The 13,518-nt window shown below is 61.2% G+C and overlaps 1 protein-coding gene across 3 annotated transcripts; it reads right to left on the reverse strand.

The window, feature by feature from the left end:
- Positions 1-559: 559 nt before the first annotated feature.
- Positions 560-12,863, reverse strand: LOC141935247 (calcium/calmodulin-dependent protein kinase type IV-like). Of its 3 annotated transcripts, none has more exons than XM_074851319.1 (12): positions 12,598-12,863; positions 11,978-12,105; positions 8,311-8,389; positions 7,915-7,977; positions 5,418-5,500; positions 5,185-5,257; positions 4,471-4,561; positions 4,294-4,368; positions 4,008-4,083; positions 3,765-3,891; positions 3,489-3,641; positions 560-2,499 (listed from the first exon to the last, which is right to left on the reverse strand). In XM_074851319.1, exons 2-12 carry the CDS (start codon positions 12,073-12,075, stop codon positions 2,425-2,427), a joined length of 993 nt encoding a protein of 330 aa, XP_074707420.1. In that variant the 5' UTR covers positions 12,076-12,105; positions 12,598-12,863; the 3' UTR covers positions 560-2,424. The 3 variants fall into 3 exon arrangements, with proteins under 3 accessions (XP_074707420.1, XP_074707421.1, XP_074707419.1); XM_074851320.1 differs by having other exon boundaries at positions 560-2,951; XM_074851318.1 differs by having other exon boundaries at positions 560-3,119.
- Positions 12,864-13,518: the final 655 nt, after the last annotated feature.

The following is a 13,518-nucleotide window of genomic DNA, read 5'->3' on the forward strand; positions in this document are numbered from 1 at the left end:
CCCGGCGCGACCCGAGTGGCGGGGCCGCGGCGGTGACGTCAGCATGTCGGAGGGCTGCGCTGTGACGTCAGAGTGCGGCAGCTGACACACACGCACACACACACACACCCCCTCCGGGCCGTCCGCGCAGGGAGGCTCCGCGAGGCCCCGCGGCCTGGCAGGCCCCGCCCCGCCCTGCCCTCGGCCCAGCGCTCCCGCAAAGGCCATAAGGGATTTGCCTTTTTTTTGGTCCCTTTTTTCATTTTTAGGTTAAATTACTTTGCAGGCCCGAGTGTTGTGTAACGCTGGCCCTGCTCAGAAAGCCTGGCATGCATTTACACCAGGAGACAACAGGCAAAACACGCGGGAGAGCTGCGTCAGGCCTACGCTGCTCTGCAACGGGACTCACCCCGGACAGGTAGATGGAGCGAGCACTTCGTTGTCCAGAGCCTGAAAATAAACTGTCGTATGAAAATGGGTTAAAAAATAAGAAAAAAAGTGGCCTTCAGCAAGCTGCTATTTGGCTCTGTCGGTTTTCAGCCTTTGTATTCTGAGAATAACAGTGAAAACGGAGCCTCTGTTATGATGTTTGATACTTTATTAGCTGTCTATATTTTGTTATAAATATCTGCAATATTGGAAATGTCACCACTATACTGAAGTAGTAAGTTATTAAAACACATTCTGAAAACAGCATACAGACCAAAATGGCATCTCCTGTTAGCTTTACCCCCAGGAGTACATTTTTTTTTTCTACCTTTAAGTACTGATATTTGTGGAATAATACTTTGTCGACATGACAAGAGGCAAACTCCATTTTTTGCTTACAGTATTCCCTCGGGTGCCTTCCATAGCTGAAGATACTTTGTTACTTGCTGTTACCTAATTAATACCTAATTGATACCTTATTTCCCATTATTCTGCAGGATCAGGAGCAGTCTGGGGGCAGGGCAACGTTACTCAGCATTTCCCAGCATTGGTCCCTGCTTCACAGGCTCTGGGTGTGCTGAGCACTCTGGCCTGGTCCTGCAAGGCATTTAAATAAGTATTTCATGTCAAAGGATATAAAATAGTCTTTTAAGACCTGGGTTAGTAAACAACATGGTTTAAGTTAAGAGTTCTAGCCCCACTGGAGTAAATGGGGATGCATCACGGAGCCTGAAGGACAGAGAGTGTCACCCTAAGCATGGGATAAAGACGGGAGTTCAGCACACTGCAAGGTTCAGCCCTCTGTGTCAAAAAAACGAGAGAAAACAACTGCCCCTCCGGCAAAACGCAAAGAGAAAGAAATAATTTTCTCCTTGCCAAAGCATTCTCCCAGGTTCTCAGTGTTTACTTTCTCCAAAGTGAAATCTTGCTGTGTGTCTGCTTCCCCGTTGAAGGTATGACCGTTAGTTCAAAAAAAAAAGCGCATTTCTGGCTGAGACCTAGTATTTTTCCAATTAAAAACCCCTCTGTATTCAGCTCTGCAAGCACCCTAAACATAAATGAGCTTCATTACGGTATGGATCAGCCCTTATACATAGTCTTTATGATTTCTGCTTGTGCTGTAAATAAATACGAGAGTCGCTGTGTTACATTTCCCTTCCTGGCACCCTGATTACAGCTCTGACCTGCTGCCCCACGCTCTGCGCCGAGCTGGCTCTCTGGAATGGTGCCTTTCAGCCTCAGCAAAAATTCAGTTTTTGTTCGCAGCCCCTCCTTTATCAACTACTCGGTTCTGTGTCCCCATTCTGGAAAAATTAACCTTGTGTATGAATTTCATTCTTCTCCAGTTGAGCTTTTTTTGCCGGACACACTGTTCTATGTGTATGGCCCAAACTGTGAGGGCTGCAGGTCACGGTCGTTGCCTCGGGCCAGCAAACCTCGCGCTGGATGACACCAGCTGGGACTGCGGAGCAGCTGCCCGCCTTTCTGTAACCCCCCACGTGTAATATGGCTTTTCCTGTCTGATTACTTGTCCTATATTAAAATCTGCAAATGCTTATTCTGTGGCTTGGTAAAGAACTGCCTAAAAAATTTCAAGAAGTTTGTCAACTGATTTCATTAGTCTTAAAAAAAACCCCACAATATGTATAAACTCATTATCCTCCCTCAGGAAACAACAGCACCATTACACGCCACAAAGTCTTACAACGCGCCGTGGAAAGAGTTGCGTCGCTCTTCGTTAAAACCCGTCGTGTAAATCGTAACCTGGAATGCCAGCGCAGCGGCCGGACGAGCCAGCATTCCCGGTTCGTGACAATCCCACCACCACCACGCGCCCACAGCAAGACAGAACGTGGGAACAAATGAAACTGGAGCGGAACCAAAGCACAAATCAAGCAGAGGTCGTCTACCATCTAGAAATAATAAAGGAACCACTGGCAAACACTTTTTCTCTGCGTAGGATCAAACAGCTGGGTTCAAAGGCTCCTACAAACCTTGTCCGACACGGCAGCAAACCTACAGCTGGGTCTTGTAACAGCGACTGGAGACGTAGCGCCGGTGGTCAGCGATGGTCCAGACGCACCCTCTCCCCTAAGCAAATAAACCCTTCAGGATTATTTACAAAACTGTCGTAAAGCCAACTCACTGCCTTTGTAGGGAAGGTGAAAGAAATCCTTCTTCTGCTGTTTGCTCCTCGTTTTTAAGCCACTTGGGATCTTTTCAAGCCACAGTGGCCAAAAGTGTTCATTTGTTGGAAGACTGAGTCACCAGCCTTGTTTCCTCAGTCGGGTCCGTACAGACACACACTCACAGCGACCAGGTACGACTGCACTGGCAACAGGACACTAAAGAAGGATGCTCCACGCCACAGACCACGGGCTCCCGACGCACACCTACGCTCGGGGCGCTCCTGTCCCCCCCGGCTTCCCCCGCCTCTCCCCGTGCCAGTGTCCAAGGCTCAGTGGGGTATCGCTTGCCGAAGCGCGTTAGCTCTCGCAGCCGGCCCCGGTCACGGGAACCTTGGCCATGGCGGGGCAGTCGCTCTGGAAAGCGTCGAGGTCCTCGGTGGCGGTGGCTTCGGGGCCAGCGGTCCCCGTCCCCTGGGGCAGGCAGGCACCCTGGGGACCCCCCTGGCTGCGCCCACTGCGGGAGCAGTCGTGGTGGCCGTGGTTGCCCAAGCGGCTGGAAGCCACCACAGCTTTCATGGCAGCCTGTTGCAAAGGCACAGCGGCGTGAGCGGTTATTTGCCTGCGTCCGGAGGCGCTCGAGCCCCAGGAGGGTGCAGAAGGGGAGATGGCGCCCGCTCCTGCGGCCACGCCGAGCCGGGGAGCGCAGCCCCTCGCCTCGGGAAAGGCTTTTCCCGGCAGCAGCTGCCCCGGGGGGACGAAGCTGCACGAGGAGCTGCTCCATTGGCCTTCACCCCCCTCCCCGAGCTGCCGCGTGTGGCTGAACATTTACCTGCTCGGGGCAGGGGAGCCTTAAAGCCCAGCGACAGCAGCTCTCGGTGGCCCCAGCCCGTCTGCACAAGAGGATGCAAACACGAGCCACCCCCAGGGGTTAACGGGGCTTTTTCTCCTTACCTTCAGCTTCCGCCTGGCGTTAAATTCCTGCAGTTTCTTCTGCGTGCTGTCCATGTGAGCAAATTTAGCGGCTTTCCCAGTGACCCAGGGATGCTCCAGCGCCTGGTAGACGGTCAGTCTCTTCTGGGGGTCCAGGACGATCAATTTTCTGACCTATAACCAATTCCAGACATACAAAAAAAGCTTCATTTGTTAAACACCCCTAGTTCTGTTTTCTTCACAAGCAGTGAAGGCTTCACACTCGGCAGCCCCGAGCCCCGGTGCGGCCTCGCTCACCAAATCCTTGGCATTGAGGGAAACCTCATCCCACCACGGGGACACAAACTCGTAGTCGCAGGTGAGGATGCGGCTGTACATGTACTGGTCCCCTCGCGGGTCGAAGAAGGGCTCGAAGCCGCAGAGCCTGCAGGAGAGAGGAGCTACACGCTGCCGCCCGGGCCCCGCCGGTGGGCCGAGCTGGAGCGAAGTGTCTCGCCGCCGCGGTTTCACCGCCCGCGGGGCGCTGGCACCGTTACTCACAGGATGTAGGTGATGACGCCCACGGACCACATATCCACTTCAGGGCCGTACGGGCACCCGTGGAGGATTTCGGGGGCTGGAAGTAGAGTTTGGGGTTCAGATGCACAGATGTGGGGAGCTCCCACGGGGGGAACCTCACGGCAGAGGAAACCCCCTGGGCACCAGCAGCGTCTCCCAAGCCCGGCACAGCCGTTGGCCATCCCTGCACCGAGCTGTGCACGGCCTCAGGCAGGGAGCAGCCTCCCCGGGTCTCCCTCCCGCCCCTCAGCTCTTCCCTCCCGCTCACCGCAGTACCCCGGTGTCCCGCAGACAGTTTTCATGGTGTCCTGTTCATCCACGATCTTGGAGAGCCCGAAGTCACCTTGGAGGGACAGAGAGGGGAGCAGCGCTGCCGTCAGGGAGAAGCACCATTGACCCCCCTCCTACCACAAACCCCCCTCCCGGGGGCCCCCAGCAAACCCACCGATTTTAAGGGGAGCATCGGGGGACAGGTCTGCATAGAGCAGGTTCTCCGGCTTCAGGTCGCGGTGGACGACTCCGTTTTCGTGCAGATACTATGGAGAGAGACAGCGGGGAGGTGGGAGGGGGCGGGGAAGCCCCATCTGCCTCGGACAGAATTTGGGAGGAGGCGGCTGCGATCGGGGACCCGGCACAAACACGGGACCAACTCGTGCGACTGTTCCTTTGGAAACACCCAACACCTGCGGTGCCGGAGCTGCCAGCACAGCCACGGGGCACGGGAAGGACATTTCCCATTACGAGTTTCCATTTCTAAACCCTCCCGTTGCCATAGAAACCCCATCTCCAGCAGACCTGTGATGCAGAGCAGCGCTGACCTTCCTCCCTCCTCTCCTTCCTCCCCCCCAAGTGCGGATTGGAAGAGGCGCCTTCGGAAGGCCAAGGGCAAGTGAGCAAACGCCTTTCTCCCGGGATATCTGGGGTGGGTGCAGCTCTGGGTGCCTCTTCCCTGGGATATTTGGGGTGGGTGCAGCACCCAGTGCCTCTCCCCAGGGGTATTTCAGATGGGTGCTGCTCCGGGCGCCTCTCCCCTGGGATATTTGGGGTGGGTGCAGCTCTGGGTGCCTCTCCCCAGGGGTATTTGGGGAGGATGCAGCCCCCACAGCGACACCCCCGAACCACGCACGGGCCCAGAGGCTGCGGCGGCGGGGGACATTACCGAAACAGCTTCCAGGATCTGCTTGACGACGTGGGCCGCGTCCCGCTCGCTGTAGAACCCCCTCTCCACGATCCTGCGGGCACACGGGGTCAGCGCAGCAGCACCCTGCCCCGCACAGACCCCCCCCACCCTCCATCCCCCAACCCCCTCCATCCTCATCCTCCCCCCGCCAGCACGGTGGGATCTGTCCCCCCTCCCCAGGAGCGGGCGGGGGATCGCGGGGCCGGGCGTACCTGTCGAAGAGCTCTCCTCCCGTCACCAGCTCCAGGACGAGCGCGATCTCGGAGGGCGTCTCAAAAATCTCCTTCAGCTTGATCTGGAAGGGGCGACAGGAGGGATGCGGAGGCGGAGGTGGAGGCCGGCTGTGCCGGGAGGAGCGCGACCGCTGGGTGTCAGGGGTTTAGCGGGGCAGCCCTTCCCTCCTTGCCTTTTTATTTAGTTGAACGTGATTTTTTTTTCTGATTTTTTTTAAACTGTTTGCAACAGCCCTGCTCACTTAACTGTGCATTAAAGACGATGCTGGGAATGGGAAGAGATGAGCACGCGGCGCCTTTATCCTCTTCACGCCTCCAAGTTCGTTAACTGGAAGAGGAGCTCAGCGACAGCTTTTTAATTTCACAGGTTCATCGACTGCGCTGGCACCTCGGGTGCCTCCGTCCAGCCCCGCGGCGTGGGAGCGACCCTGGCAAAGCCCTCCCGGGACGGATCCTGCACATCTGTGCTTGCAGGTGACGCACGGAGCCCCGAGGGGCCAAGGCCACCTCTGGGACCCCGCGGGCGCTTTTGGAAATGTCCCTCGGACCATTTCGCAGCAGAAGAGGCACTAAAGAAACTGTTTTTCTCCTGATTTTTGTTTTTTAACTCCCACACAAGATGAGCTTGTCTGCGCGAGACCTTTGTGCCACCGCAGCAAATCTGGAATTAACAGGTCTCTCTTAAAACTATGTCAAAATGCAAATTTTTTATTTTTTTAATGGAAAACAGAGAATTTCATGCTTCTTAAGACTTTTGTGACACTGCGAATTTCATGGGGCTTTAATCATTACCTTCATAGGCTGGGTGACAAGCCGCGATACCCCGCAGGGTGAGAGACACTATGTGGCAGCTTATTGCATTATAATAATACACGGAAGCACTATAATTTTCCTATTAACTTCAAAAGTTTACAATCCTATTATCATCCACTGTTGAGCTTGGTGCTGAACGATAGCGCGCACCAGTGTAAATAATGAAACGGAGCATCTCTTCAAAAATCACTTGAATTTGGGAGTGAGCAGAACCCTACAGAAAACTCAAGTGATTTAAATATTCAAACCGGCCGGCCGTGCCTCCTGCACGGCTCCGCGGTGCTGCTGCCTGGAGAGCACAGGAGGAGGGAGGCAGAAATTGAGTTTTCTGTTGCTTTTCTGATAAGACATCAGAGAGGAGCCTCTCCCCGTCTGTGGCCGATACCACCCAGGGCAGGTTGTCCCTGCGTTTGCCCAAATGTCCCAGGGCGGGGGAAGCATCTCCATGGAAATGGCTGAAGTGCCTGGATGCCCCAAAACACTGAAAAACCCCAGTGCTCAAGGCAGGCCCACACCGAGTGGGCCCAGGGGCTGAGGGACGCCCGGGCTCCAGCGTGTTTGCCCCCATCATCCCTGGTTTTAGGATGTTTTGGCCTTCTCTCAGCTTCGTCTCTTTGTGTCAAGGTTCTGGGTGGTGGCGGGCAGGCAGGACATCCCCGCCTGGGCTCCTCCAGAGAGCGAAACCTCATCGCTCCAGGGACGGTTGGCATGGGCTGGCCTGGAAGCAGCCGTGCCCAGGGCTTTGGGTGATGCTGCAAGAAAAGTGGCAGCTTGGGCAGCAGCAGCCAGCGGCGAGGAGACGTCTGGGCGATGGCCCGGCGAGGTGCTGGCCATGAAATCCACTGGAGTGGGGTCTGTCACCAAGCCAGCACCCGGCACTGTGATGGCAGCAGCTGCCAGGTGGCTTTTTGTGTTATTTCTTTAACTCAGGTTGTCTCTGAGATGCTTTTCCAATTTGCTGGTGGAACTAAGCAGCCTGGAATAAGCTTTTCTGGCAGGTGGAGGGACGGGGGGCACAGAGCCCCTGAGCCCCCTGCCACTGCAGAGGGGCCGACACGGCAGCCCCGGCTCTGCTGACACCGGCGGAGATTAGATCCGCTCCTGGGCGTTGCAAATCGTTCCAGCCGAGCCGCCGTTATCCCCCGAGCGCTGAGCAAGAGAAACGGCGACTGGCTGCGCCGGGATGCAGCGCCCAGCACCCGCGGTCCCGTCCCCGCCTTTTATCTCCCCTTGCAGGATTCATTACAGATGGGCAATTTTCTGTGGTATTCATTTGATCTCCTCGATGGAAATTGCTTACCAAATGGAAATCTCAGGCCAGGGGACAGGGGGGAGGACGGGGGGCGGGGGGGGTGCGCGCTGGCCCTTGATATTGGAGCTGGGAGGCTCAAGAGCGCTGCAAGGACCAGGAGTTTCACGCGGCAGCGAGCAGGGAGTCACCGTGCCGCGGGCAGCACCGGGCATCCAGAGCCCATCTGCAAGGCAGGGAGGGGACGGGGGTGCAGGCAGGGTGTCCCGTGGGGTGCTGGGTTCATCCTGCACCGAGACAGGAGGAGGAGAAGGACACCCCAGCCCCCCCCTGGGCTGCCCGGGGGCAGAGTTAAGGGGAGAGTGGCCCCAACGCGAGGGGAGCTGCGAGCTGCGCCGCGGGGGCCGTACTCACGATATTGGGGTGTGAGAGCCGCAGCAGGACCCCGATCTCCGTCCTCACGATCTTTTTGTCGATCTAGAAAGCAGAACCCACCCGGAGGCGGCGTTACCTGCGCTGCCGGGTCGGGGTCTGGCCCCCCACCACGCAGAGACACCCCCCCATCACTCCCTGCAGGTTCCCACATCCATCCCAGGGCCCATTTCCCCAGCAGTAGCAAAATGCACCCAGTCCCCCCCCACCCCGCTGCACCCCCAGCCCAAACCCCAGCGCTTTTACCCACCCGGGACCCCCGGCCCACGGGAGTGATGCCCGGCCACCAGCCCTGGGCCCATCCTGGTGCCAAGGAGCTTTGGCAGCGGAGGAGGGACCCCCCCACACCCCGCAGCCCCCCGCCCTGCCGACACTCACCGTCTTCTTCAGTATCTTGGCGGCGTACGGGGCGCCCGTGCCCTTCTCCTCGCAGCTGTACACCACCGAGGTGGCTCCCCTGCGGCGGGGCAGAGGGTGCGTGAGGTGGCCTGGATGCGGCCGGGACGGAGAGGGGGGTCCCGCTCACCCCATGCCCCCCCACCATGACCTTTGCCAGCGCCAGGCCCGGGGAGCCCAGCGTGCCTCCCCCTCCCCGCATCATTTCCAGCTTTCCTGTGTGAAGCTGTTTTAATTAAAACCGAGTCCTACGGGGGGTTTAAATCCTTAAGCGGCTTTCACGACAGGACAGGGCCCCCCTCTCCCCGCTCGCGGCCGTGAGGACAACCTCAGCGGGGGCCGCAGGGTCACAGCGAGGGTCCCCATCCCAGCTGTGTCCCTGGTAAGGCCATGGCACTCGGGGCGAGCCCGCGCCGCCGCAGAACCTCCCGGCCGGGTTAAACCGCCCCAAGTTACAAGAGGGATGGTCCCCGCTAAACCCCCAGCAGTGCCCCTCAGCTGCCGGTGACTTTTAGATCTAGTTAATAACATTTTCTAACCACTGGACGGTGAAATCAACCCATTGCTTCAGGCCATTACGGGGCTCGTTTGCAATTTCATCTTTGCTGCCTGGCTCCTCGGAGCAGATTAATTCTCGCCCCTGAGTAATCGACCACATTTTATTGCTCTTTGGCTTTGCCGTCTTCTGGGACCGAGTTCAGCTCTGCCTCGGGGCACACGGCATCCCCGCCTGCCTGTGCCCTCGGCCCCAGCAAACCCGACACCCAACGGCCAGCGCCGTGCGCCCAGACACCATCTTTGGCACCAAAATCTCCCCCCGGGACCGAGACCAACCCACAGCGTGGCTGCGAGTGACCTTTTGCTGCAGCCCCACGTGCTGAACGCCCCGCTGCCGGCGGCGCTCCCCAGGGTGCTCTCGTGAAAGAGAGATTTGCTTTAAAAACGAGAGCGGATTTTGCAACTCATCCAGCTGAACTTGGGAATCGCGTTCCCATGGCAACGGCAGAGCCGGGTACCAGGTACCACGGTGATGCTGCGGGGTGAGAAAACCCAGCAATTCTAGACCTTGGCCATTTTCAAAACATTTTCTTCCTTTCTCTCAATGTTTTCTATGAAATTTTATTTTGCAAATAAAAAGCACTTTGGAAATGAATCGCTCGGGCTTGGAGGGGAGAGGTGGCCGTCACCTTCTTCTCCAGCTCAGGAAAACAGGCAGAAGGCTTCGCTTTGAGCCCAAAATGGCATCACTGCTGCTGCGACCGCAACAATAATGCGCTTCCAGTGGGACGAAAAAGCCACGAGTACGTTTTGGCCGCAGAGCCGGGGCTCAGCTCACGCAGGCACCGTTCCCACAGGCGCCGGGGCTTCGCAGTAACCCAGCAGCGCCCTGCCCTGCCCCGCCGCGGGCGCCTCGTTCTCCGGATTCCCGAGCCGGCCCGGGCGCGGGGGCAGGACCCGGCAGCCCCCCCTCCTCCTCCTTCCACACTTCCACGGCTGAATCCCAGCCCAGACCTGTCGCCTCTCACCCTTCCGCAAGATTTTTCCACGTGGACAATTTGCAGCCTGATTCCTGCCGCTAAGAGGATGGTCTAGAAGCCCTGGGCTCAGCGTTTCGGGGGTGCTGGGGTTGCTCCTCGGACGCAGCGCAGCCCGCTGTGCCCGTGGCACGGCACCGGCCCCTCGGCGCTCCCCATGATGGCAGCGGCCGGATTCGCGCCGGCATCCGCCACAGCCTGGCCCCTTGCCCCACCGGCCCCCGCAGCCGCCGCTCGCGGCTTCCTCAGGCCTCAAATAAATACCCGCAATCAACCTTGACTGCAACAGGAGATAATTGCATTTGCTTTACAGATGAACTGGAAAACGTCGAACAATGGGATTTGCCAAGAGAGCCCGGACCAGCAGCAGGGGCACGTGCGGCCTTGCCGAGCGCCGGGGCCGGCCCGCGGCGGGGACGGTGCAAACCTGGCCCTGACCAGACGCTGCTGCCCGCGGCCACGCCGCGACGGCCACAACCGGCCCCCAGCCAGCATCAGGCTGGGTCCTCCCTGCTGGCACAGCAGCACGGCCGTGGGGACGGCCACCCCGTGCCCCCTCCTCCCTCCCCTGCTCCCTTCTAAGGCCAGAGCAGGATCTGACCTCATGGCCCGGCGCCGCGGCAGAGAGGCACCGAGCCAACACCGCACACGGCGAGCAGGCTCCCACCCTGTGCCGCGTGCCCAGAGCGCCGGGCGTGCAGCCACGAGCGGGCAGCTTGAAGACTGAGCCCAGTTCAATTTCAAATTGGTTTAAATAAATGGGTTAAATAAAAATGGGTTGATTTAAACCTGGATACTGAAACCAGATGGACGGTTGAAAGGGGGTCCGGGGACTCAGAGTCTGTCCCTCTGTCCTACGTCCCTCTGCGCAGGGCTGCACGCTGCCGAGCCCTGGGCTGACACTGGCCACACCTCGGTAAGAAGCCTTAAATACCTGCTTTTACCAAAACTGTTTTTCAGGCTCAAAGGCTGCTCTGCCGGATCCCTGCGGATGGCTGGGGCTGGCCCAGCCTGAACCGCCACCACCAAAACCATCGCTTAAGAGCCGGGGCACAGCGGGCGGCGCTGCCTCCCCTTCCCTGGCACGGCCCGGAGCCCCCCTCAGACGGGACCCTCAGACTTTCCGCACCCAGGTTCCCCGCACCCCCTTGCACCCTTCTGCTCCGGGGGCCCTGGGCCACCGGCTGCCCCTTGGCACCAGGAGAGCCCCTTGGTGCTGGTGCCGCCGCTCTCCTCCCCGGACACCAGAGCTGGGCCTGGGCATCGCTGGGACACGTCATGGCCGCGGGGGCACCGGCAGCCTCCCCAGGCCCCCGGGCACCTGGCACCGGCCCTGGGCTCCCGCGGGGCTCCGCGAGGGCTGGGGAAGGGCCGAGCTGCCGCGGGGGATGCGGTGCCGGAGCGGCGTGTGCCAGCGGCACGGGCAAACCCGCTGGGGAAGGGGAGATGGGCACTGCCTTGGGTTTAAACCACGCGTCTCCTGGCAGCCCCGGGAAGCGACACACAGCACCCGCGGCACCTGGCACGCCAGCCCTGACATCCCCTGCCCGTGAGGATTTACGATAGGGCCTCTAATAAACAAGTCACGAGAGCCTGCACCGAGCAGCCAGCAGCTGCCGAGGCCGCTCCCCGCCGAACCACCGCACACGGGGACAGAGCCGGTGCCCCCGGTGCAGCTTTCCCACCCAGGCGGCACAAATCCAGCTCTGGGGCTGCTGCGGGAGGGACCCACCGTGGCCCCACGCCGTGCCGGGCTCATCGCCCGCCATCCCAAAGCCTTGGGCTGCTCCGAGGGGAGATGGGTCTCACCACAGGGCCGCTCTCCACCACGGGGGTGAGAAACCCAGGCCCCATCCTGCCAAACCTCAGCGAGCGCCCCAAAACTGCTGCTGCAGCGTCACGACGGACGCTGAGGCCCAGCTTACCCACGAGGGCAGGGTCCCCCTCCACCCCCACCCCCCCCAGTACCCGTCCCGCCATCCCTTCATCCATCCCTCCACCCCTTCCTTGCCCCCCCTGGCCAGTCCCTGCCCCAGCAGGACACCCTCCCGTGCAAGGTGGGTCCCTGCCTCCCCCCCCCCGCCCCCCTGCCACCCCCCCGCATCAGCTGGTACCGTCCCAGCTCGGGGCCCACGACGTAGAAATCTTCCAGGGCCGTCTCGCGGTGGGACCCCTCGATCCAGTACTCGCTGTCGGTCTTGGAGGAGGGCATGGTGGGCCGGGGGCGGCGAGCTCCCGCCAGCTGCTCGGAAGAAGAGACCCGGCCATCGCGGCAGCCCCCCCCGCCCCCCCGCCTCGCTGCCCCCTCCCCGTGTGCGAGCGCCCAGATGGCCCAGCAAAAAGCAGCGCTCGGGATTAGCGAACACCGTCAAGTCGCGGCCACAAATCTCCTCCCCACCAGGCACGTACGCTGCCTTTTTGCCCCCCGCTCTGTGTCGTGTGTCCCCCCCCCCCCCAGTTTTCCACGCCAGGCCCCCCCCCCCCCCGACTCCCCACATTTTGGCTTTTCAGAGCCCGGCAGGCCGGATCCTGCACCCGCAGCCCGGGCTGTGCCCCACAGACTGGCACGTTGGGGTATTTGCCCCCCGATTCCTGCGGTTACCCCCAAAACCAGCCCGACATCAAACACACCCGCCGGGCCGAGGAGCGCCCCCCGCCCCCCCCGCACCCCCGCAGCCTCCTGCTCTCATACTCGTTATCTATTCGGGTCAGACTGGGGGGGCCCCGCACGTACCGTTAGCTGCGGCGTGGCTGCGCGGCGGAGCCGTGGCCCCCTCGGCGCTGCCTCATACCCGGAGGGGGGGGCGCTGGGTGGGGGGGGGGCCCTCAGCCCCCGCACGCCTCAGTGCTGGCGCTGGCCCCGGCTGCAGCCCCCCCCGGGCCCGTGCTGCCAACCGGCGGGCAGGGACCCCCCCGCGCTGCTCCTCACCGGGGCGGGGATGGGGCGGGGGGGGGGGTCAGGGCTCAGCTCCTGGGCGGTGCTGAGCAGGGTGCGGAGCAGCGCTGGGGTGCGGGGATGGAGGATGCGGGGTGGAGGATGCCGGGATGCAGGAGCACAGGGATGCCGGGATGCGGGGAAAGAGAAAGGGGGGGGTGCGGGGCCGGGGACCCTCCCCGGCAGCATCACGGCTCCCCCGGCTGGCTCGGCCGTGCCACCCCCCGGCCCGACGCCGCCACTGCACCGAGTCCCGGGGAGGGGGCGGGGGGGGGGGGCGCTCCCCACGCTGCAGCCGCTCCCCCTCCACTCGCAGCCCCACGTCAGGATCCGGCCCCGCACCTCGGGAGCCCCCGGCACCCCCTCGAGTGTCGAGGGACCGATCCTGCCCCGCATCCCGGGGAGCACCCACAGCCTGGCATCCCCCCCCCCCCCGCACCCCCGGGGGCCCGATCCTGCCCCGCCCGGGAGGACGCGGGCGCTGCCGGGCGCTGCCGCACGGTGACGCCGTCGCCCGCCGGATGGGAGCGGGGGGGGGAAGCGGGGGGGGCGGGTGAAATGGGGGCGGGAGGGGGGCGGGAGAGGGGTGGGAGGGGGTAAAAGTGGGAGGGGGCAGGGCGGGGCTGAGCCTGGGATTGGGGCGGGGTTGGGTTGAAGGGATGGGGTGGGAATGGGGATGGGAAGGGGGGGATTGGGGGCAGGGTTTGGGTGGGGTGGGGG

The sequence above is a fragment of the Strix uralensis genome, chromosome 27 (genome assembly GCF_047716275.1).
Source record: "Strix uralensis isolate ZFMK-TIS-50842 chromosome 27, bStrUra1, whole genome shotgun sequence".
Classification (NCBI taxonomy): Eukaryota; Metazoa; Chordata; class Aves; order Strigiformes; family Strigidae; genus Strix; species Strix uralensis.

Coding starts and splice junctions, on each gene's coding strand:
- LOC141935247 (XM_074851318.1), bottom strand. CDS start 12,075: ATGCCCTCCTCCAAGACCGACAGCGAGTACTGGATCGAGGGGTCCCAC. Junction 3,892..4,007: donor GGCGTCATCACCTACATCCT/GTGAGTAACGGT, acceptor TCTCTCCTGCAG/GCTCTGCGGCTTCGAGCCCT. Junction 3,642..3,764: donor CCCTCAATGCCAAGGATTTG/GTGAGCGAGGCC, acceptor AATTGGTTATAG/GTCAGAAAATTGATCGTCCT.